Source organism: Alligator sinensis, unplaced genomic scaffold, assembly GCF_000455745.1.
Source record: "Alligator sinensis unplaced genomic scaffold, ASM45574v1 scaffold869_1, whole genome shotgun sequence".
In the NCBI taxonomy this organism is placed as follows: domain Eukaryota; kingdom Metazoa; phylum Chordata; order Crocodylia; family Alligatoridae; genus Alligator; species Alligator sinensis.
In genome coordinates, this window is record NW_005842159.1 from 90811 (window position 1) to 114380 (window position 23570).

Below are 23570 nucleotides of genomic sequence, written 5' to 3' on the forward strand. Positions count from 1 at the left end.
AGGTATGTACTTACCGCTCAACCAGCATTACACTCAGTCTTTCCACTCCAGCCTACCAGCACTCAAAACCTTCCCACTGGGTCTTCTCATGATATCTTCCCCACAATCCTTTGTAAAGTATCACATGAGTGGTGGATCTTTCAATCATTTTGTAGGAAACAAAAAAAAATTAAGGAAGAATAATCTAGCTTTCTTTGGAAGAATGTACAGTGACATAAATTACATACTTTATACAAATATACTGTACCAGGTACGGTATCTTCTAGCTTCAGGTGATGTGTAAGCAATACAAAATAGCATGAAGATATGCACTTTTTGCATATCTTACCCACTGGAGTGTTAAATGCAAATTAAGTTAGGCTGGGGTCAAATCTTGGTCTAGGTTCCATCCCCTTTGCATTGCTCATGCAGCAAAAAGGGGATAAAGAGGTTTCTTAAGGAACCTTTAAAACAGCTGTAGCCTATTCCTTATAGGAGTGCTAAAACAATCCAGGGTCTGTTGCTGAGGGGCTGTTACGGCCAACACAAGTTAAAAAGCCCCAGGCTACTTTGTGTCAGGAGCTGAGCTGTTCTAACAATGTGTAGGAGTCAGAAAGGGGTTGCAACTGGGTTGGAGAGAATTTTCTCCAGAATCTAAGTTTACAGTAAACATATAAGTAGCTTAAACTGGCCCAGCAAAAGAAAGAGCACATCCATAGTTCTTGGGCTATGGTGCAGCCTGCAGACAGCTATGGGGAGGCAACTCTAACTTATACTGGTTATCATCTGAACCTCTGCAAACACCCAAAATAAGGACTGGAGGAAAGGTGGCTTTAAGTCATCTTACCCTCTCCCTCTAAATTGTATCTTGTATGCTGTGCTTCTCAAGAGACACAGAACAAAATCTGTTTCCATATATTCTGGGTCATGCAGAGACAATAGGGCCAATATCAAACCCTTATACCAGCATCTGCAGCAGCTAGAAACTTCACCTTATCCAGAAAACAGCCTTCTGAGGCAGTTTCTGCCCCTTTAAAGCCCATTTATCCTGCTAGAATGCTATTCCCAAGTCTTGAAATCCAGCTACTCTTATTGGACACAGAAGCTGATATATCAAGTAACACACAAGCTGAAGTTGGCATTGGCCAATAAGTCCTGCATGTAAGAGAACAAAGTTTTTTTAAGAATACTTAAAAAAATCTTCAAGATCAATAGTTTTTTTTCCCCTAATTGGACAGTGTGATTACCAGAAAATCCCCAAAGCTAAAGCACTGCTGATGATGCCAGTTAGAGCTAATTCAAGCAAACTTGGGGCCCTCTGCAAAACAACATACTTTGTTTCAGTTCTATCATAAGGGGACAAGATTCATTGTCCAGCTTTTTCTTTTCTGCTTGCCCCCACACACACTGCTCTGCCACAGTATCTTGGTAGCTTTGGAAGTGTGAATGGTCTGTTTCAAGAAAGAGTTAGTAGTGGAGTGCATGAAGGTGTTCTGTTAAACAGAGCGACTGAGCTGATGAGTTAGTGGAAGCACGATGATTCCCAAAGCTAGTCAGTGCACAACCAAGCATGATATAGTTTAGATACTGTATAATGAAGTAATAGATCATGAACAGCAAAAGTCACGCTAACATATCAGATTCTTCCTGAGGCTGACAGCTGGATTCAGAGGAATTCATATGGATTTGCATTTATGATCAAAATTTGGATTAAATATGGGAGGGGGAACCCTGATTTCTACTCATTAAAACCCATTGCATTTGATTTGCACCTGCACAGCTTCCCATGTGTGTCTTGGATCATGGTTCAACCTCCAGGATTTCATCACCAGGAAGGTGTTTGCTTTCAGACAACCCTTGCCAGCCTTTTGTTAAGAAACTCTTTACCCAAAGCTAGCAATCATCCTTCTTGGGAAACTGTTGATGTTGTCCCATGGGCCAACTGAAATCAGTAGCTCAAATTTTTTTTGCTAGTTGTCAGCCATTCTGCAAATAAGAAAGCTGTATATTTAGCATCAGCTACAACCACAGCAAGAGATGATCTGCCTGAGCTTCTGCTAGCTTTGACAGAACCTCACCCACCCTGGTATTTGTTTGTTGGTAAAAGCAGCAGCATAATGGAATATGCATCAAGGAAACATCTGGTGATGCATAGAAATGGATTTTAAAATGTTTTAATTCCTTAAAAAATGAATCGGCTCTTACATGATACTAAATGGAGATCTAAGACTAAGTATAACAATGTTAATATTTATTTTAGAATATTATATCTTTTTAAGATCCTATTTTTCCTGCTCATAATAATGTGACAAAGCACAGTTAACATTTATCAAATTTCTTTCAAACATTATGCATTCCAAGTTCTTACCTTAAAATAAGGGATCATATTAATCCTTGGTGTAATTTAACTGAAATCAATGGAATAACAACCAGAATGTGTTTGACCAGTGCTCTCTACTACTAAATAAAAACAGTTTCAATATGTAAATAAAATTACATTTGCCAAGTCTCTTTCTTCATCACATGCCTGTTTCTGTTTCTGCTCACAGCACTCTTTGCTGCACTGTGGGGGGTACCAGGCAGGAGCTGGCATACACTGAAGTAAATTTTAGTAAATGGATGTCTTGAATAGTCACCAGCAGCTAACCATTGATTATTAGAAATAAATATTCATGGAATCTTCCCAAAGAACAGCTGCAGCTTAGGAACCCCCTCACTGCAGCCATCCATCTCCTTCTTCATGCTCTAGGTAGTGAACTACTGTATTATGTGAAAACTGCAGAGTTCTGGTGTCCGGTTCCTCCCATCTCAGCTTCTCTCCAGTTCCCACTGTGATTATATTGTATTATAAGCTTTCCATAATCTATAGGGTTTTACCCTAAATGTGGGGTATACTTACAGTGACTGGCAGCCTCTTGTCGATTTCTCCTTGTATTGATCCAGATCTTGAACCATATATGTAGTTATATTTCTGACTTCACCTTAAAAGTTTGCAGGTTTCTGTTGCTTCTATTGCTGCTAGGTCAGGGTAGGGACCTTTGTTACATGCCCTGCCTCCCTGTCAGTAAGACAGTCTTTACTTTAGTCAGACTGGTGCTCCCGAATCACTAAATTACTTTCCAGCAGCTTTCCTGCACAAAGAAATTAACTATATGAAATCAATTAAATATATATCTGAGAAATTGATCTTAAAATATCCACCACCTCCTGGGATTCATCACCTTTCCATTTATAGTTCTGTAGGCATGTTTTACAAGACATTGAGAGATGTTCTGGAACATAGTTTCAACGCATACCTAGGATGCTGATAAAGTCAAAGATCTGTTGATGTCACTATGCCAGCTTAGTTTTATTGATATCATCTTATTTCATATACTCTGTTACCAGGCTCTCTTTTCTGTTCTTAATGAGGTCCTAAGGATTTTGGCTGAGAATTCCCCTACACTTTGTATGCCTAAATTTAAGGGATCAGGTTGTGGTCAACCCTCTTCAAGAAAAATAGCACTAGATAGGTTTCCTTTTTCAGTCTGTCAGTGCCAATCCATATTGGCATAGTCATGCAGTGTGCTCTCTTCCTTCACTGATTTTGGAGCTAAACAGGCCCTTTGCCATATTCATGGGTCCTTTCCACAGAGCCCAAAGGAGTAAAAGTCTGCATGCCAGATCCCCAAGGCTAGGGACAGACATTCAAAAAGCCTAAGCCTGAATTGATTCAATCTTTGTAGGTTATTCTAACCTGGCTAGGCTGAACCTGTTTGTAACAGCACAGACATCCCAGACACGTAGGTTTATCTCAAACCAGTTTCAGCCATTTTCAAACTGGTTTATGTGCATTGAGCATCTGTTCTGTTACAGGTTTAAACCAGTTTCTGATCACTTAAACCAGTTTATGTGTAATGTCTGTCCCTAGCCCAAATGGTGCAAATTAGCATAGCCTACAGATTAGGAGGAAGGGGTTCAAGGGGAAATTTTTATCTTTTCCCTGAGCCCACTCTGTACCAGGTTCTTTTGTATTAGAGTTTAGGGGCCACGTCTACACGATATGCTGACTGTGCAGTTGTTTCTGTGCAGTCATGTAGTACTTGCATACCAAAGTACTAAATGACCGTGCAGCAATCAGCATTACCATGCAGTAGTGTCCCCGCACAGCTTCTGGGTGATGTAGACTGTGCAGTAACTTGTTACTGCTGCACAGTAGCTCATTATTACTGCATCGCATCATGGTTTGTGCCCCGTGACTACTGCACAGTGCTAATGAGCTACAACGCAGTAGTAATGAGCTACTGTACAGTAAGTGACTTGTGTAGATGTGGCTGTGATGCCTTAAATTATACGCAGTGGCAGACCACCCCAAAAGGCACCTTTGGCAGCCAGATATGAACAGGGCATAAGGGTGAGCCACAACCACCTTTCATATTCCCTGTACTAGCGCCAAGAAAAATTCCTTTATTGAATAGAAAGTAACTTTATTTTAGATGGGGTTGAAAACTGGTGGAATAGGACATACAGTTATGGGCACATTTCAGAGTTCTATGGAAGTTTAAGAAACACATTAAATATCTTCACAACAGAGAGTCACAGAGAAACTCCTGGGACAAATTCACCATAGTTGTAACTCCACTGAAGATAGTGGAATTACACCAATGTTGAACACGTATTCTGAATCCAAAGCACTTATGTTACAAATAAAATGAATAATAGCTCTTAGCTTAGTCTTAGAAGAGTTTCATATTAATTTATCTCAGAAGTCAAGCCAAATGGTCATACCACTGTCCAGGGAGCTTGGAGATCCTGGATTGTATTCCTCTTTTTGGATATCATTATCTTTGTTAGTGAAGTCACTTACCTTCTGCCTTTGTTAGAATTAAACAGTGATGATGTCCTCAGAATTACTGTTTATTAAATAGCCATTTATTAAATGATTAAATAATAAAAGCCTCCCATAAGTGTTAATTATGATTACTTTTAAGGAATATAGAGAAAACCATGTAGGATCACACAACTTGATTCACTTACAGAAATATCTACAATTTAGGCTAGTCTGGCCATTAATAGAGTTTAGCACATGAAACAGCATCACATTCAAGATTCGTAATTTACTGTGCAGCAAAATGTACATGTCCTGATGCAGATCAATGACTTTGCAACTTTCAGGTTACAGTCTACATTTTGTTAAAGGAGCTAAAATATAGCGTTTAATGGTGTTGCAAAAGGCTGAAAGAATAAGAATTTTGAAACATGCTAACTGTGCTTTGTCACACTATTATGAGCAGGAAAAAGAGGTAGGATCTTAAGGACCCTATATTTTATAAAAGTGAGTGCTCAAATGTTTTATATTTTTACATGAGAAGCAAGGATTTCTTAGGGTGATATCTTTTATAGAACCAACTGCATATTTGGGATAGAGTTAGAGTTAGACAAACTTAAATATAAGACAGTTTTTATTAGGTCGTTTTCAAATGTCTTGCATTAAAAAGTTTGTCTAGTTTTATACCAACTACACAGGTGGTCCAATAAAGGTGATCAGTATAAGAAATCCCTGCCTCTTGCATACATTTTTGATCATCATGGCTACAACATCATTTGAACTACTATCATAATATTTTTACTAAGCAGAACTTACATAGAAAGGAAATCTTTAGTTTACAGTAAGTAAAATTCAGATATTAACCTGCAATGGGGATATAACTACATTAACATAGAGTACAGTTGGAAAAATACTTAATTTTTTTTAGGGTTTTTCAAAATAAGTTGTCAGTTTTGATAATTATTAAAGATGATTCTGAAACAACTGACCACTTTCAAATACCTGTATGTTCAGATTTAGATATGGATTTGGCTCTAAATTTTTGGCTTGATCCTAACAGCCTGAGTACCCTCAACTCCCACTGTTTTAAAAGGAACTGAAGGCAATAAGCACCTTTCCAAGCATCATTTACTTGCTTTTGATTCTGCACTGAAACAAGAGTACTGAATGTGCCACACAGTGTAGCAGTTATTGGTATTTCTTTGGCAACAGGTGGTGTCATGCACATCAGCTTATGATTTCACTGCTGGATCAAGCTGAGGCATGAAAAGGTAGTAGGGAGAAAATATTTATTGGGCACAATAATTTCAGGGAAACAAACAAAACTACTGAAAAATTGTTTCTACTTTTCATAAATGTTCTCCTTTTGAATTTAGTCTTTGTGTGGAAGAGCTTTTTTTAAAGAGTTAGGCTAGGGCTGTCCATCTGGTGGCCCATGGACCATATTCAGCTCCTGAGGGCCATTCTCCTGGCTGTTGTTTTGCTGCTACTGCTGGAGTCTCCAGACTTCCCTCTCCCTGAGTCCAGTTTCTGCTTCCAGTCTGTGGGACAGTGCAACATGGCCCACAGGACTGAGGAAACCCACAGCTGAGGGACTTGGGGACAACAGTGGGGAGGCAGGGAGCAGGATATGGTATGGCATGGGGGTGCTGACTAGTGCAGCTGAAGGTTGAGGGGCCCTGCAACATAGGGTCTGGAGTGGGGAGGTTTCCTGCAGCCCTCAGTTACTCAGCATTTGGAGAACCCTGAGTTAGGCAGAGTCTAAGCCCATGTTTGGGAACAATCTGATAAAATGTAAAATAACTACAGTACTGTCTTCTGTTTTTATCACTACATTCCAAGCTTGCTGATATAGGAATTACAGTGTGCCATTTGTCATGTCATATAACTAATGCGTGTGTGCTTTAAAGATACTTTACAGTATATGTGTGTGTAGCTTGTGTAATAAGCTACACACACATCAGCAAGACCTGCTTCCAAGTTCTTCTGCTTTGCTGGCACATGCGGGTTCTAGAGACAGCAAAACCAGTCCTGCGGGACTTTCCCCAGAACAGAAAGATTGCCTTTTGGCACAGGATTAGCAAAACAACCTTCTGTCATCCTGTCACAGCTCTGAGCAGGAGATGGAATACCTGGGCTATTGTTGGGGCAAGAAGTTAATGTTGCAGAAAGGAGATCATGGAGCCTGGGCAGGCTGGAGACAGAAAGTGGTCAGTGTTAAGAACAAATTGTAATGTAGTAATTCCAGTATGCTTCAATAGCCTGCACAGTGCTGTTGTGATAAAATTAGAGCCATGACACTAAGATAGTTTAAGGTCAGGTATGTCCCCCTACCTTTTACATTTAAGCTGGGCCATGATATACAGCTATGCTGGAATTCTTGTTTCTTCCTTCCTATGAGAAAATATTCAGATTTCCCTGGCCCCTACATGGGTATTTTGATACAGGCAAAATGTTCCTGCCTGTGATTTTTACTTAGGCCAGTGGGCATCAAACTTGTAGACCCAAGGCACCCTTTGAAAAATGCCAGCTCGTAATTTTCACTGATTTCTTGACTATGGAAAATAATGGCTCAAATCTTTTGTTGCAAAGAACTTGTGAAGACCACAACAGGTCAGAATGTTTTTGACACCATGGATTCCTATTTGAAAATTCAGAGTTTAATCTTGTGAGTTGTGTGGGGGTTTCCACACCTAGCAGTGCTAATATTGTGCAGCGCCCTTCAAAAGATCCCATGGTACCCAAGGTGCCCATTCAAAATACAGCATTAAATGGCTAATACAAGAAAATGCGGAGCTTAAAAAATCAGCTTCTACCTTTTATTTTCCTTTGAGTGATCTTAGCACAAGCAGAATGTGTTTGTCAAAACCTAAGTAGACAGTTGTAGATTAAAGATGAACAACAAAGCAAAAAACAAACAAAACCAAGTGCTCTCTGTTGCTTCTTTGCTCTGAATAGAGAAGACAAATAGTTGTGTTTTCTGTATTTTTTTTTAAATGAGAAATAATAAGTCTGGACTTCCATGCTGTTGGTGGCAATGATACTCCCAAAGGTGCTCATTTATCAGATCCAAATGTGGCATTTGTATGTTTAGAAAGAGAATTACTTAGCTGCAGATGTTTGAAGTAGTAGACCTACCTGGAACAGAAGTGGAGCTCATTCTTGAGCTCCTCAAATGTTGTAACTCCATTAAAATGAGATATCTTACACCAGAAGCTTGTCCACACATTAGTAACTGAGAGGACCTGCAGAGTTAGAGTCCAGTTTCCTACCATCTGAAGCAATCATGTTATAACATTTTGTTCACAAACATACTAGACCCCACCTTAAAACTGCTGGTCTGTACTATTGAATGGCTGTTCTACAGTTCTACTCCGCTGATAGTTAGAAACCTGATTTTGAAAATAATGAATTGTTTGAATAAAATATTGTCCTATGACTTCAAAAGCTTTTATCCCTTCTGGGTGCTAACCGCACCCTGCATTTATACAGAACAATCTTCTCTCCTGCAGCCTTGCTTTTTCTGGGCTAAAGAGACAAATTTTTCAGTGATCCTAGTAGCTCCTCTGTGCACCTCTTCCAGTCTTTCTTGAACATAAGTAATCAGAACTAAGCACGCTTCCAGAAGAAATCTCATAGTGGCATTCATGCTCCCATATTTCTACGGCAGGTGTTTTAAAACTTTTTATAGTCAGGGCACCCTTTGGAAAATGCTAGCTCTATGTTTTCACTCTTTTTTGACTGTTGAAAAAGTGATAGAGAAGGTTTCTGTTGCAAGGAACTCAGGAAGACCACAACTATGGATTTCTATTTGAAATCTTTGGTTTTATCTTGTCAGTCAGCTTACATACCCAGCAATGCCAACATTGGGTGGGTTTCCACAGCACCCTTGAAGGATCTCAAGGCACCCTAGACTGCCGTGACACCCTGGTTGATAATCACTGCTGTACAGGAAATACGTTACCAAAAATATTTTAGTGTTACATTTGTCTTTTCAGTACCTGTGTCACATTATAGTCATCCTGTGATCCCCCTAATGCACTTTAGTCGCCAGTCTATGTGTAAAGTGGTTAGACAGAAAAAATAATGGCTAGCATGAAAACATTGGCTATATTGTCCCAAGTTAAGCAAAGTCACAAGGACACTTTTGAAAATTTAGACATATATGCCTTGACCAAAGTTATAAAACACTGACGGAACTAGAAGTACAACCTAGAACTCTTAATCTATAGCTCAGTGGGAAAAAAATCCTCCCCACCATCTTTTATCATAAAAAATGAGTACAGGCAGATAGAGCTGGTCTGAAATAATTCTAATGGAAAATGCAGTTTCTGTAAATTAATTCCCTGTCCCTGCTCCTCTCCAACCTCACAGGCAGTTTTTTTGTCTGGAAAAATCAAGATAAAATATTTTATCTTTAATTGATATAACCTAAATTGCAATATTTACATTTTTTAACAAACTCAAAACATATTGTTTTGAATTATGGTTAACAAAACATTAAATTACATTTCCCTATTGTGACAGTGCATCGAGGGAATATTAATTTAGGCTCTCATTATCTCTTATGGCTGAACTTCTTGAAGGACTACATCCCTTAACAGTTATGTGAGTCTGGGTTTATTAAGGAAATACAGTTAAGTGAAGGAGACTGGCCTAAAAGAGGCAACAGGGGTGCAAACTATAAATTTCCATAACACACTGTGCCACTGTGGGCAAATGATAATACTTGCCTTGTATGTAGTATTTTTCATCAGCACATTGCTCAAAGTGCTTAACAGAGAAATTGCTATCATTATCGCTAGCCCCATTTTACAGAAAAGGAAACTGAGGCACAGAGTGAGGCAGTGATTTTTCCCACAGCTGGCTAGAGGCCACACTGGCCACGTCTACATGAGATGCTGACTGTGCGGTTGTTACTGCACAGTCATTTAGTACTTGCATATACAAATACTAAACGACTGCATAGTAACCAGAGTTGCTGCACTGTAGTGTCCCTGAATGGCTTTTTGGTGATGCTGACTGCACAGTAGCTCGTTACTACCGCACAATAGTGTTGGGTCACGCTTCATGCCACGTGATGCTAGTGCTCAGTAGTAACGAGCTATTGCACAGTAGTAATGAGCTACTGCGCAGTCAGTGTCTCGTGTGGACAGCCACTGAGAAAGGAAACTAGCTTTCCCAAGTTGGAGTCCAGTGATCTATCCACTATGAGCTGCTTAACACGGAACTGCTTCAAGTGATTTGGGGTTAGTTACTTCCTCCTATTTTGGTATAACAGAAGTGTGGAAATTTTAGAACTTCCTCCAAGGCAGAAGTCCTGAATTTAGGGAAGCTCATCTGCCAAATTTACAAATATTTCATATCTAAAACTAGCCTTCCTCTAATAGCTTCTACTTGACAGTCCCAGTGCCATGCAAAATTTAAGCCATGTGAATTATTGAGGTATTCATAGCTAAAACTTCTCTTGGCATTTAAAAAATTATCTCGTGTTGTTTTGGCCTTTCAGAACCTACTGCCTCTAGGTTCTTTTTGATTAACTGCAATATCTTTAAGAAGCCACCAGATGTCTCAGTCCTGTACTTTCTGTAATGGTTTCTTATGAAATTATTAAATTTACACTGGGATTTTCACCATTTCAGATAGACTTATTTTCAGTATATTCATGGTTTCTCTTATGCTAGGTGAAAAAAAGACTTAGAAATATAATTTGTTGTGTATCTATAAATTCCATGGTTTTTATAGCATTGCATTTTCTTTCAGTAATATTTAGCCTAGAACTTGCTACATTCCTAAATTCATATGAACATTTAGAAATAAAATTATTAGAAGTTATTGCAATAATTTATTAGTTGCTATTATTTTGTACAGCATATGCCTTCCTAAAGTTGCTGTTTTATGACCCAATCCTGGAAAAAGGCACAAGTATCTTTCTTTTTATGTGCAACCTTATTGTGCTCAATGGGAATAGTCATGTAAAGATACCTATGTGAATTGCTGTTTGCAGAAACAGACCCTTACTGTTAAAGGATGAGGTGTACTATCAAGGAAGTTTGCTAAGAGATTAATATTACAGGAGTGAAAATCTGGAAAATACCTAAAAATTGACTACAGATAAGTTTTCAGATATATGAGATGTTTTACTGGAGGTCTTTGCATAAATTTCATAAAGGTTGGTCCATCTGCAATCCCCACACTTTCTACCTCTCTTCCCCCTCTCTCTCTTTTCCTCTTGCACCTATTCCTTTCTTATTGCTCTTGTTTTCTTTTACTTGTCTCATATTTTGTTCACTAGTATACTGTTCCTATTTTCTTCCTTATCTGTGAATGCAAAATAGGGGATGAGATAAAATAAGACCTGAAGCTAAATGGATTTTTATAAACCAATATTACTTGTCTGTTCAGTGTGTAATAATTGACCTATATCTTGAGTAGCCACCCTGTACACAAAAGTAGATGTTTTAAGTTTAGGAAAGGTGTGGTTGTAAATTATTAACTTGAGAAGCTTGTATGCAGTTTGTTAAATTTTTTGTCTTTTGTGTTAATATACAGTGAAGCAGCAAGAAAGGCATTTGTTTTTTTGCTTTCATGGGTTATCTTCTCTTCCCACTTCTTCTATACCTTAACCACCTATGCTAGTTCACATTCCTTATGTTCTTCCTTGTTTTCTTGCTTTTCCTTATCCAAAACCACAACTTCCTTGTGCTTTCTGTCTGCAACAATTCAGATCCCTGTCCTTCCTGTTTCTCTCTCCTTCCAGCAATACCAGCCTTACTTCTCACTCCTTTCATATCTGGATAGTTGTTACTTTTTCTTCTAGGCCCCTTTCTCTGCTGTCATGACTTCCAGCTTCTGTTTCTATATTGGACTGAGAATGCTATGAGATTATTTGCAGCTCATTCAGCTGTCCAGTGTTCAAATCATAGATATCCAAAATGAGCTTTCAAAGCACTTTTTACTTACGTTAGATGCTGATGAACACGTAGTAATGTGCAATGATTCTTTTATCATCAACTCTTCCTCGTAATAGAATAAGACAGGGATAGGATGGGGAAAAACAAAACCCCAACTGTAAATACAACCTTGAAGCATTTAAAATGGTAAATGAAATGAACTGACAAGCCATATTTGTTGGAGTAAGAACAGTTTTCATTCTTCTCTTCATTTATTTCTCTAGCTAGCTGAGAGTGGACTCTTCTTAGTGTATTTTGTTTTCTGGCTAATTTCTTACTGATGCACTGGGAGAACAAATATTTCAGTATAGATACAAGCATCAAAACTGGAAAAATTGACTTGATACAAGGTAGTATTCCAAAGTAAAAGTCACTGCAGCTAACTCTAACTGGGCACATCTACATGTGCTATTCATTCACAGTTCACACCAGAGTTTACTCTTATGTCCCAGCCAACCCTGTCAACATCGACATGTGTGTTCTAGTCAGTGCCATAGCAAGGGGGGGCAGGCAGGGAGACTGCCCCAGGTGCTGAAGCAAAGGGGTGCCAACAGGCGCTGCCTAGCCAGGACGGGGTGTAGGATGGAGCCAGGAGCAGCTTGTCTGGGGTGGGGGGGTGCTGCAGGGATGGGGGAAGGGAGGCTTCTGCCGCTGCATGCACTCCCGGGCAAGCATGGCGGGGCATGTGTGCCCCAAATCTGTGTGCAAGGTGAGGGGAGGCTGCTGCTGCAGGCTTTGCCCCAGGTGCCAAACTTTATTGCTACAGCACTAGTTCCAGTGAAGTAAATAACACTGACACAGGGTAGTACTTGTGTTGACAAATACTATCCTATGGTGGTGTTCATTATTTTACTGCAGCCTAATAGAGTAGCACGAATAGATACTGAGACTTTACTGAGGAGCTAATTAGGCAACTCCACAATAAATGCCTTGGGTAGACCCAGTCACTGTGTATCAAAAGAACAGAATAGGCAATATGATTCTGATCTTAAGTGTACCATTTTTATATTCCTGTAATCCCAATGAGTGCAATAGAGTTGTTTGCTATTTGCACTGTGTAAGAATAGAGCCAGACCCAGGGAATTCAGAGAAAGTATAAAGGGGGAATAATAAAATCATTACTATTCAGTTTTTAAAATTAGAATAAAGGGTTCTTTTCACAGAGTCTGTCTATATGAGAGCACACACTGATTTAACCTACTGCATGATATTATAACCAATTTAGTCAGAGACGACCCGAGCAGGGTACGGGGCCCAGGACAAATCAGCCCGTGCAGGGCCCTGGACCTAGGCACCAGGAAGCCGGCAGCAGATTCGGTGGTGAGGAGGAGGCAGATGCCGAGCAGCTAGATATGAAGCTGGTGGCAGCATGGAATCGCTGCCACCACTCTGCCCGGCTCCACGAGGCCCCCCCCAAAGCACAGGGCCTGGGGCAGTCACCCTGATTTGTTGGCTACAAATGTCCAACTCGGGATCCTTAAAATTCTAGTTTATTAGGCGGATTGAAACACTGTAATCATAAACCTTGGGGCTGGTCCCCCCCACACACACACACATGCACACACATACACACACACACAGTAGCAGGCTACAGAGTCAGGTATACCTATCCTACAAGCGCTGGAGTCTGTTGTTGAGGCTTCTTTCAGTGTGGTGTTATCTTCCAGAAGGGGGTCGCCGGATGGTCCTTCTGGCTGGACAGGTCTGGTCGAGTTGGAGATCAAGAGGGCGCCACTGAGGGTCACTTTTCACTGCCTTTTATCTGTCCTTGGCAGACTTTGGTGACTCCCCAGTTTTCAGGTTTGTCCAATCCAGGGGTCATTGACCCTCGTGGGACTTCCCCCCACTCGGTGGCTACTGGACGGCATCTGTCAGCCCCAGGGGTCGTCCGCATGTACGTGCAGGTTTGGGAGTCCGTTGATGAATTTTGAATAGGGCTCTGGGAGCAGTTGATCTGGAGATACTCAGCCCAAAAGTTGGTCCCCGGCGTTGATTAACTCAGGCCAGGGCTTCTAGCCCTTGATCAGTGACGTTTAGAGATTTCCCGGTTGTTACATTGTCTTCCATTGATTTCTTCCCTTGGTTGATCTGCAGCTTCCAGGTGATAATTGCTGTCTGCTGCTATGTGTTACACATTCAATCATGTTACACATTCAATCACTGATTCACTCGCTCTTTCAGGGGCCAGCCTGATACAGGGAAGGACAGTTTGATTCCTGCCCTTGTTAACATTGTTACAATGTATAATTTACTAAAACACATTTAGCTGAAAGTTGAAAGGTGAGGAGTATAAAATATAAGCTACAAATGCCATGGCACACAAATAGATAAAAATACCAAACTATAAGGGGAGATACAAAATGCGCGCACACAAATTTTAAAACACAAGTCCTTATCTTAAAGTGAAAGAGAGAGGAAGGAAGAAAAGGTAGAAAAAGAGAAACATATCCAAAGAGGGGAGAGCAAATGCAGGCAAGAGGAAAAGGGGGCTTTCTGCTACAGATTTGCCCCCCCCAGGGATGGCCCTAGATTTAGTTAAACCAGTGTAACCCCTGTCTGCACATTTATTTTGGTTTAAGAATGGGTTTTTCAGTTTAGCCTAAAGCAACTGGAAACTAAGAATTCGCATAAGGATTTTCAGTTATTTACCTATCTTGGTTTAAAAAAGCAGTTTGAGTTAAATTGATACAGTTTTCTTGTTTGGACAAGGATTCCTACTAGGTTCGCACTATGGGCTTCTATAGAGTTAATTCCAGTTGAATCCAAACAAATAATAGAAAAAGCAGGTCCAGATTAATTTAAACTAGGTACATCATCAGCTTTGTCACGTAGCTCACCTACTTTTCACTCATAGTTTGTCATTAGCAGTTTATCTTATTTTTCATAGTACAGACTGTATTGATCCAAGAAGTTCTCCAAGTATTCACCAATCCTAGTTTAAGAATTCCTGTAACAATCGAGTTAGTGGTCCATCTCTAACCAATAAACAGGCAGTAAACAAACGGAAGGTTACTTACTCTGTCAAATACAACGCACACAAAACATCTGCTTTTAAACGCATGTGCATTTATGCATCTAAAATTGCAAGTGCTGAGTGTTTAACAGGTGCCCCTTGTTATATGGATTCACTTTAGATCGGCGCTTCCCCAACTTTTCCTCAGCCTGCCCCACCCCCAGGTGCCCCTCACTCCCCACCCACAGCCCTCTGGCCCATCCAGAGCCTGGTTCCTCCCCTCTCTCCCCCTGCAGGTGGCAGGCTGGAGAAGAGTCCGTGGTGGGGAGGATACAGGCTGCCCGCTGTGGGCTCAGGGCTCCCTGCTCTGTTGCCCTCCTCCTGGGGCCTTCACAGCCCAGAGCATGGGACCCAGTGTGGGAGGGTGGGGAAGCGCCGTGCCATTGCTGGGTTCGCCACGCTGGCCATGACAAGGTGCCCCCTGCCTGCCTGGTAGCAGCAGTGACAGTAGTGCAGAGTTGTGCCCCCCGCTGCTTCCAGGTGGGCAGGGGGTACCTTGCCATTTTTATTGGTGCAACCCCAAATGGGGCCACAACCCCAGCTACTGTAGGTAGTAGAAGTATCATAGTGCCTAGGAATCCCAACCAGGATTCTACTCTACCAGGCACTAAGCAAAACAGAGAATATAAAAAATGATCTCCATGTCAGAGTTTATAATCCAAGTACAATACAAAAATAAATAAATAAAAGCAGATAGATGGGGGTTATGCAGGGAAACACTAAGAGAAAATTGATCAGCATGATAGGCACAAGTTTTTTGCAGGCATCATGGCAAAGGAGAGTACTGAACAAGGCAATATAAAAATATTTATTTGAAAAATCCAACAGGTGGGCCATGGAGCCTGTTACTGGGGGCCAACCAAAGGAGTCAACCTTTCAGTACACCACATCCTTCCCCTATGGCAATTTCAGTGGTTTTAGAACTATTCTTCATGTCTGCTCTCAAGAATTTTGAGATGGTTTCAGCTTCCCATGTACCCTGAAAGCTCATCATGATCTTGTACTGCAATAACCCTATAGTTTGAAGAGGGTCATGCTTTGGGAAGCAGTTTTTTAATCCTGCCTTCTTCTCAGTTGTAAAGTCCTAGAATGTACCTGTGTGGGGACATCTAGGAGGAGATAGGATACAGTATTCCACAGAAATCACCAATCCTTCTTTTTCTCTTCTCTACAATCTTATTTAGTTCCTTTGAGTTAACAGAATAGGAGAGATATATCAAAGCTTGTGTGAAGAAAAGAAAAATGAGCACGTCAGTGACTGCAGAACCAAGCAACCTAGCAAAATTATATTTATAGGTATTTCTACAGCTTTCACCACTGTTGTAGGAGCTTACCAATATGTAAGGACAGGAAATACAAGAAATATGAGATTGTGGGCTTGTAATAAAGCTGTGATTCACAGCAGTGGTAGCAGAAGGCTGATTTTTTTTTTTTTCTGATGTCAGCCTGGAAAGCACTATGAACAGTTTTCGGGTTTTTTTGTGCCTAGAGTTTTTGAAAATCTTTTATCCCACTCAAGATCTGTCCCACTCATCAGCTAACCCATCCATTTCCCTGATGTCAGGACTTGAGGGTGAAGAAACAACTTGATATCCCCTCTGCCCTCCCCATTTTTACCCCTCTATCCCAATGGGACCAGAAAGAGCAGCAAAACTCAGACTTAATCCCTCCTGGCATCTTGTGCCCCTCACAAATCATACAAAGCTGGTTCTACTAGAGTATAGTATGTATGTTCTTTTACCTTAGTTGTGACTTTCACCGGTTACCACCAGATGCAACAAAAAACCCTGAAACATATCAAAATAGCCTAGGAGTACAATTATACCTAAGATTACTTTGTACTGAAAAGTGCAATCAGTGCTATTTCCATTCTGTCATGTCTGAAAACATTAGAGAGGATTCTGTTGATAATATTTTTCAGCCAAGCAGTCAAGAGATCTGAGACCCTTCACAGCAAGATTAAGCTGTAAAATATTACTCAAGATGGGACCTGACATCAAACAATTCCCAAGCTCCAAGCAGGGGCTTAATAGCACACATTTATAAGAGAAGAGGCTGCATCAGGGACAGATCCTGCTGCCTGCTAGCATATTCCAACAGCAATAGCCAAATGGGTGACAAGGGTTACAGTGATTCGAGTAGGCCATAAGATTCTTCCAAAGCACAAGCCAGCTCTTCCAGCTGAGCATGGGACAGGAGATCCTACTGAATCTACTGCAAAGGGAGCAGAACTGATGCTCTGCTGTGCACTCCTGAGGACATCTCATGGGGAATTCTTAGTTGGAAATAATTATTCCTGCCCATATTCCAAGCACAAGCTCATTTGTTTTCAGGGACCTAACTCATGACCTCCGTTTCTGTTCAGAGATACTCTTTACTTCAGGTGGGTATAGTGAGGGAAGTCCCTCTGGAGTTTTGGGGCAAGACGTTCCATTCTCCCTTCCATTATCCTGAAGACAAAATGCTAATTTTAGATCCCAAACTTGTCAACAAGTTCATTCATCTCCCCAGTTTTTGGATAGTCACACTTTTTTCCCCCTATATTTCCTTATTTAGGTCTTATATTAACTGGCTTGTGATGCACATCTAGCAGTAGACTTAACTCTATGTGGCAGTCCAGTCAACTCACAGGAAGGATCTACATTTTGTGGAAAATACTATTTATTACCAGCTTAGTCTTAACATTTGACCTTTTGACAGTTCCAAGGATAGTTACTAAGTACTGGACTGGTACTTAGTAAAGAAAGTAAAGCTCACTTATAAGACAGAAGCCCTTCATATGTAACCTTAATGACTGGCTGACTCAAGTCACTCATTTCAACAATTCAACTGAGATCTTCACACACTTTTACAACTGTTTGCTAAATAAGGCCTCCAGTTTAACTGGGACTAATTTCTTCCCACTCCCACACCAGCCTTAGAATTCAGGGGCAATCAGACTGCAGATGAGCAAGAGCATTTCTTTTACATTACATTTTTTATGTGCTATGCTACCTACTTTCACCCCACTGAGAGTTTGCTCAGTTTGCTGGGTTATAGGACCCTGTATGAAACGTTATCTTTTAGCTTATAAGGTTAGCTAAGTAACTACTCCTTTGTATAAATCATTGTGATTTAAAAAAAAAAAAGCTAGTGGCCATGAAAAGGTTATTTTGTAGAAGCACTTGCCTTTTTTGACATATTTAAAATGTCATTAATTTTGTTCTAATTGCTAATAAAATATAACAACATCTTATTGAAATAATTGTTGATAACCATTACAATAACATTTCCTTAACCACCATTTTCACAAATATTGATTAAAAGCATCAAGATCTTTTTATTTTAATATTTTAACAATCCATTTTGATCCCTGCCAAGCAGAAACAACTTTGACATTTCCAATGTTATGAAATTTGTAACATTTTTCAAGCGGCTGTATGCAGGTTCCTCTATAACAAGCTTTTAGTATGAATCAGCAACTCAGCCCTATTAAAAGTTAACTGACTGTAGGCTTTACTAGTCAGATGCATGTAATGAATTTAGCCAGTTCAACATGCTGTGGAGGTGCTGACTGACACATGAGAATAAAGCAAAATGTACTTGTAGGGGCACCACAACCACTGGCAGGGTTGATTAATCAATTTGAGCCAAGACTTTCAGAAGTGACCCATTAGTTCAGCTGCCTCAGTTTGACACCTAAACGGCTTTAAGGAGTCTCCTCTAATTTGCACAAATATAAACCAGGCATAACTTTACTGTAAGCAGTGATTATGACAGGAGAAGAGATCAGAGGTTCCAAAATTAGGGACCACTTTTAGAAATACTGGCTTAAGGCTTTCCTTTCACATAGAGACTAATCTTGCTTTCACTGACCTAATAACAAAACTCCTGTTTTAATGAGATGCAGGATTAGGTCCAGGAAAGCTAAGGGATTTTTTTGTGTGCATGAAATGCAGGAGCAGGATCATACTACTTTAAAGGTGAATTTCTGTTATAGTTATTTTGAATTACCTTCCTAAAAAGTGTGTTTTGTTTATAATAAAGAATAAAATTGTTTCTTTTTGTCATTAGCTGTTCTGTAACTCCACTTCATAGAAGTAGATTAATACCATGTGCATTATATTCAGGTCTTATGCTTGACTATAATTGCAACACTTTATTAAATTGAATGAGCATTTCAAAATTCTTCAGTCAACAAACTCACAAGGTTTATTTCGTCAGGAGAGATTGAATAAATTAAGTCCTTTCCCGCTTCTGTGGGTAGAGCCACTTCAAGGAAGTCTGGGGCTTCTTGTAGCACTGGAACAGCCGGTTGCTTAAGCACCTTCCAACCAGAATGAAGGAGGCTGTTCAGGTTCCAAAGGGAAAAAATATCCATTGCAAGGAGAGCAGGTGTGAGTGCCAATAGAGAAGGTTAAAGGCTTGTTTGTTGGAAGTGTCCTATTGAAGGAGAGGAAGGGGGAAAAGGTCTATGACAGATTCTTATATTTTATAGAGATTGAGTGCTACTGTCCTACAGAATCGATGGCTATTTTAGTAGGACACACTCAAACCCCAAATTACATGATGCAGCATGAGGATAAGGGGTTGGATATTTCACTCTGTCTCTAGTGGATTGTAGACCTTTATAAATAAGGTGTTCCCTAAGCTCTCTCATTTAACATTTTCCAATCTGCCCATCAGTATGTTGTTATACAATGTAGAAAGATCACATAAAGGATTTCTCATTATTTGACAGAGTAGCACTTTTTAACATTAAAGCTTGAAATTAAATTATTTTTCTCGAATCAATTTCAGTGTCATTTCTTCTAACTAGAGACATTGATGCAGTCTAATTAAACTAAAAAGAACCTCTCTGGGAGCACCTCTCCTTGAGAGAGCCTTGGAGCTGGTGAACTGGACAGCCAGGACAATAGCATTAACCCTCTTTTCCCTGCTGATAAAACAGATTACCTCAACAGGTTACAGGTTACATCAAACTTGTCACAGGTTACATTAATTTATTAGATTTAGAATTATGTACTGAAATTTTCAATATGGGGAAAGATAATTTTAATTCAGCATCTTTCATTTTAACTGGTTTGATAATTGATACAATGACTCAGGCTTAATTTTCAGTCATGAAGCAGTAATGTTTCCTTACTGGAAAGCACAATAGTAACTATTTCAGTGTTTTCTTAATATTTTTGTATATATTATATTGGAACATAGCAGGAACAAAATGTCAACCACAGAAACAAAATGAATTAAAAAAATTAATTTAAACATTTCATGTGAAATTGTTTTTTTTAAATAATTAGGGCTCTGCTCTTAAAGTCTAAACTTTTTTTTTGAAAGTTTAGATCTTGATTCAGATGTTTCAGGTTAGCTGCATTTCTACTTTTGTTGGGGACTAAATCTATGGCTGTTTAGCACCTTGCCTGAGCTGGGTATTAGAAATGCACAAAGTTGGGAGGGAAGTGAAATTTCAGTGCTGCAAAAAATCTTGATTTTTTTTTTTTTTTCTGACCCAAATTAGGACAAAATGAAGACATTAAGTATTTTATGGAACAAAATATTTAATATTTCTGAATCAATACAGTTTGGAAAGAACCTCATCAAAATAAGTTAATATAATTTAAGTCAAAACAAAACAAGAAAGTCCGAATTAAACAAGAAGTTAAATACTAAATTAAATTAGAAATTTTAAAAGAAGTATTCCATTTTGATTTTGAGTCATTTCTGTTGAAAATGTTCCTGATAAACATTTTGCTTAGCAACATCTCCAGTTGGAAATTTTTCTACCAGTCCTAGGCCCACAATCATATCCAAAGTCAATGGCAATATTTTAGATGCCTTCAATAATAACAAGATTGGGGCCTCTTGGAGTTTCTCTAAAAAAATAATAAAAAAGGCCAGAATTTTGAAGGTTCAGTTCTGTGCAGGATTGACTTACAATATTAGAACAAAAATGTATCCACATTAATGAAATCCTGAGAACACACACATGAATATTACTACAAATAACTCTCAAATCTCTATGTAATTTAATCATTTTACAAAGTAGTAGTCCGTTACTTCATTCTTCTTTAATGAAATTTACTTTGCATATCCTTAAAATTATCTTGTTAAAAAGCACTTCCACAAGAATTTTTTCTCCTTAATTTGCTTGTTCAATGATTCATTGAACTTGGCTCTTTTACATTTTATAAAAACTGCTTAAACTATGCATTTTAAGCATTCTACACAGATTATATTTCTGCTTGCTTAAATTAAGGAGCACAAAAATGCACCCCTTTACTGCTACCTAGTTTAAACACAGGCACACATCCGACAGACAGCCCAAATATATTGTTAGTTAAAACACTCCCAAATATGAGCTCTGAATTATGCAAATACAGCACAATTATTTAAACATACTCCATATTACTCTACAAAATGAATCAAGTTTTCAGGGTTAGCGCTGCAAAAAACATGCAAACGTTTGTACTAACTGTCCTCAGGTTTAGATGATCAGCACTCACAGCTTTTCATCTTGCTTAAAAAGAGTAAAAGCTTCTTTTGACTTCCTGAAGTTTTTTGCAAAAACTGCTACTCTTTGGAGTGCTTCTGCCAAGCCTTCACCAGTGATGGCACAACAGGGCTGTACATACCAGTTCCTGTCACTGCAGTGCTGCTTGACATGGAATTTCCTGGTTATTTCTTCAGCATTCAAAGCTCCAGGAAGATCCTGTTTGTTTGCTAGCAAAACCACAGGCACATTCTTTATACATTCATTTTTTAAGATGAGTTCAAATTCTCTCTTAGATTCTTCCAGACGTTGTTTATCAGTGCTGTCTACAACATACACCAGGCCATCCGCATTCTCCAAGTAATCGCGCCAAAGTGTCCTCATTTTCTGTTGCCCTCCAATATCCCAGACTGTTAAAGCAAAATCTTTCCCAGTTTCAAGCATCTCAACGTTAAAACCAATTGTTGGGATTGTTAGGACGGCATCATTCAATTTTAACTTGTACAATAGTGTTGATTTCCCCGATGAATCAAGCCCCAGCATTAATATCTGAGCTTGTTTTACTCTGGAGTGTTTGGAGTTCAATAGGCCCATTCTCCGTGTAGTATTCCGTATGTCTTCAGATGATGTTATTTTCTATCTTCCAAGATAGGTGTGTCAGAAAGCTTGTCTTTTGTTCTCCATGAGTTGAAACTGAAGACTAAAAAAGGAGAAGAAAGTAGAATACGCTTGGTGCTATGAAAAAAGAATGAGAGCTTGTGTGTTTTTTATAGAATCCTTATCAATGTGATAATAAGCAAACAATATTTTATGAGGGTGTAATGTTCCGTGCCTAGCCTATGGGTGGAGTAAAGGTGAATAATATTGATTGGTCACAAAGCCTAAAGGTTACTGTGTTTGAACACAGTGAACAAAGGCAATATCAAACTTACATGAAGATCCTGCTCTGTGGGTTATAAGCTTTTCATAAACTAATATGATATACTCCTCTGAACACTGAAACATCAGAGCTTTTGTGACAACATATTGGGCATGGGAACTATTCGTTCAGGAGTTCTAATCCCAGCCCTGCCACTGATTCACCTGCACGGACATGGGCAACTCACTTAACCACCCTGCTGTGCCCTTTTTTTAAAGTTAACTTGGATAATTTTGATTTACTTATCTGAGGTGCAAGGGAGAGTTGTATCAATTGTTAGTTATGGACGTGCCTAAGCTTGCAAATCCTTCTTATGCTAAGTGTCCCATTGGCCTAGAGCAATGGTTTTCAACCTGTGGTCTGTGGACCCCTGGGGGTCTGCAGTGGGGTGGCCATCACAGAGGACATTCTGTTTTTCTGCTACTACGTCTTCTATTGATACAAAACTGGACGCCTTTATGTCCTCTATTTTTCTCTTCAAGGCATCCAGTTTTCTCTTCAAGAGAAAAATAGAGGACATAAAGGCGTCCAGTTTCGTATCAATAGAGGACAGAGGACAACCAGACTGCTCTCTATGATGTCTGCAGGCTATGTCTAAGGGGTCCACAAAAGATGGCTATGATTAACCAAAAGTATGTGACTACCCACACTTACAATATAAAGAGGTCTGCACCTCCATTTGAAATTTTTAGTGGTCCACAAATGAAAAAATTTGAAAACCACTGGCCTAGAGCAAAACAGCATAAGTGCTAACCCCAGACAGTTGAAGGCTGTAAATGCAACAAATGTATTGATTCACTAGCTGATGTTTGTATAGCTCACTGGCTTGGTAGTTTTATGTGCTGAGCATTTGAGCATCATAGGTGTTAACAGAAGATGCAGGCATTGGCAAATCCAGGATTTTGTAAAGGGGGGTGCAGCACTTTCAGGGGTGGTTGCATTCCCATTCCCACAGTCCCCACTCACCAGTTGGGTAGGCAGCCAATGTTGTGGAAGCCAAAGTCAGGGACTTCTTTTAAAGTCCGCATATAAGGTAAGAATATTGCCCTGGCCCTTGATCTCAGCACCCCCTCCCTTGCTCAGTGCAATTCTCCTTCCATTCCCCACTCTCCTACCATTGTCTCAGTTGTCTCAGGCTGATCCGGAGGTGGAGGGATATCCAGAGCTGCTCGTGCCCTGCTTGAGCTAGCTGTATGGAGACCTGGCTTATTTAGGAATAGCAGCAGTGACTCCTGCACGTACCTGGCAGCTCTGAAAAGTCAGAACAATGCTATATACATGTCCTACTAGTCATCATAAGGGAGGTACTATACAGACCATTTCAGTTCAAACTGCTGGCCCATAAACTGTCTCCTTTTACAACACTTTTAGCTGACCTAGTTTCTAATATAGTTATCTAGCTAGTTAGACGGAGTCAAACCATAACA

At 39.7% G+C, this 23570-nt stretch overlaps 1 protein-coding gene across 1 annotated transcript; it reads right to left on the reverse strand.

The window, feature by feature from the left end:
* Positions 1 to 21233: 21233 nt before the first annotated feature.
* Positions 21234 to 21972, reverse strand: ARL14 (ADP ribosylation factor like GTPase 14). The gene has a single exon (XM_006025688.2). The coding sequence runs from the start codon at positions 21816 to 21818 to the stop codon at positions 21234 to 21236; it is 585 nt and encodes a 194-aa protein (XP_006025750.1). The 5' UTR covers positions 21819 to 21972.
* Positions 21973 to 23570: the final 1598 nt, after the last annotated feature.

What these genes read in the sequence shown, in the direction of transcription:
- ARL14 (XM_006025688.2), bottom strand. Translation starts at nt 21,818, where the DNA reads ATGGGCCTATTGAACTCCAAACACTCCAGAGTAAAACAAGCTCAGATA.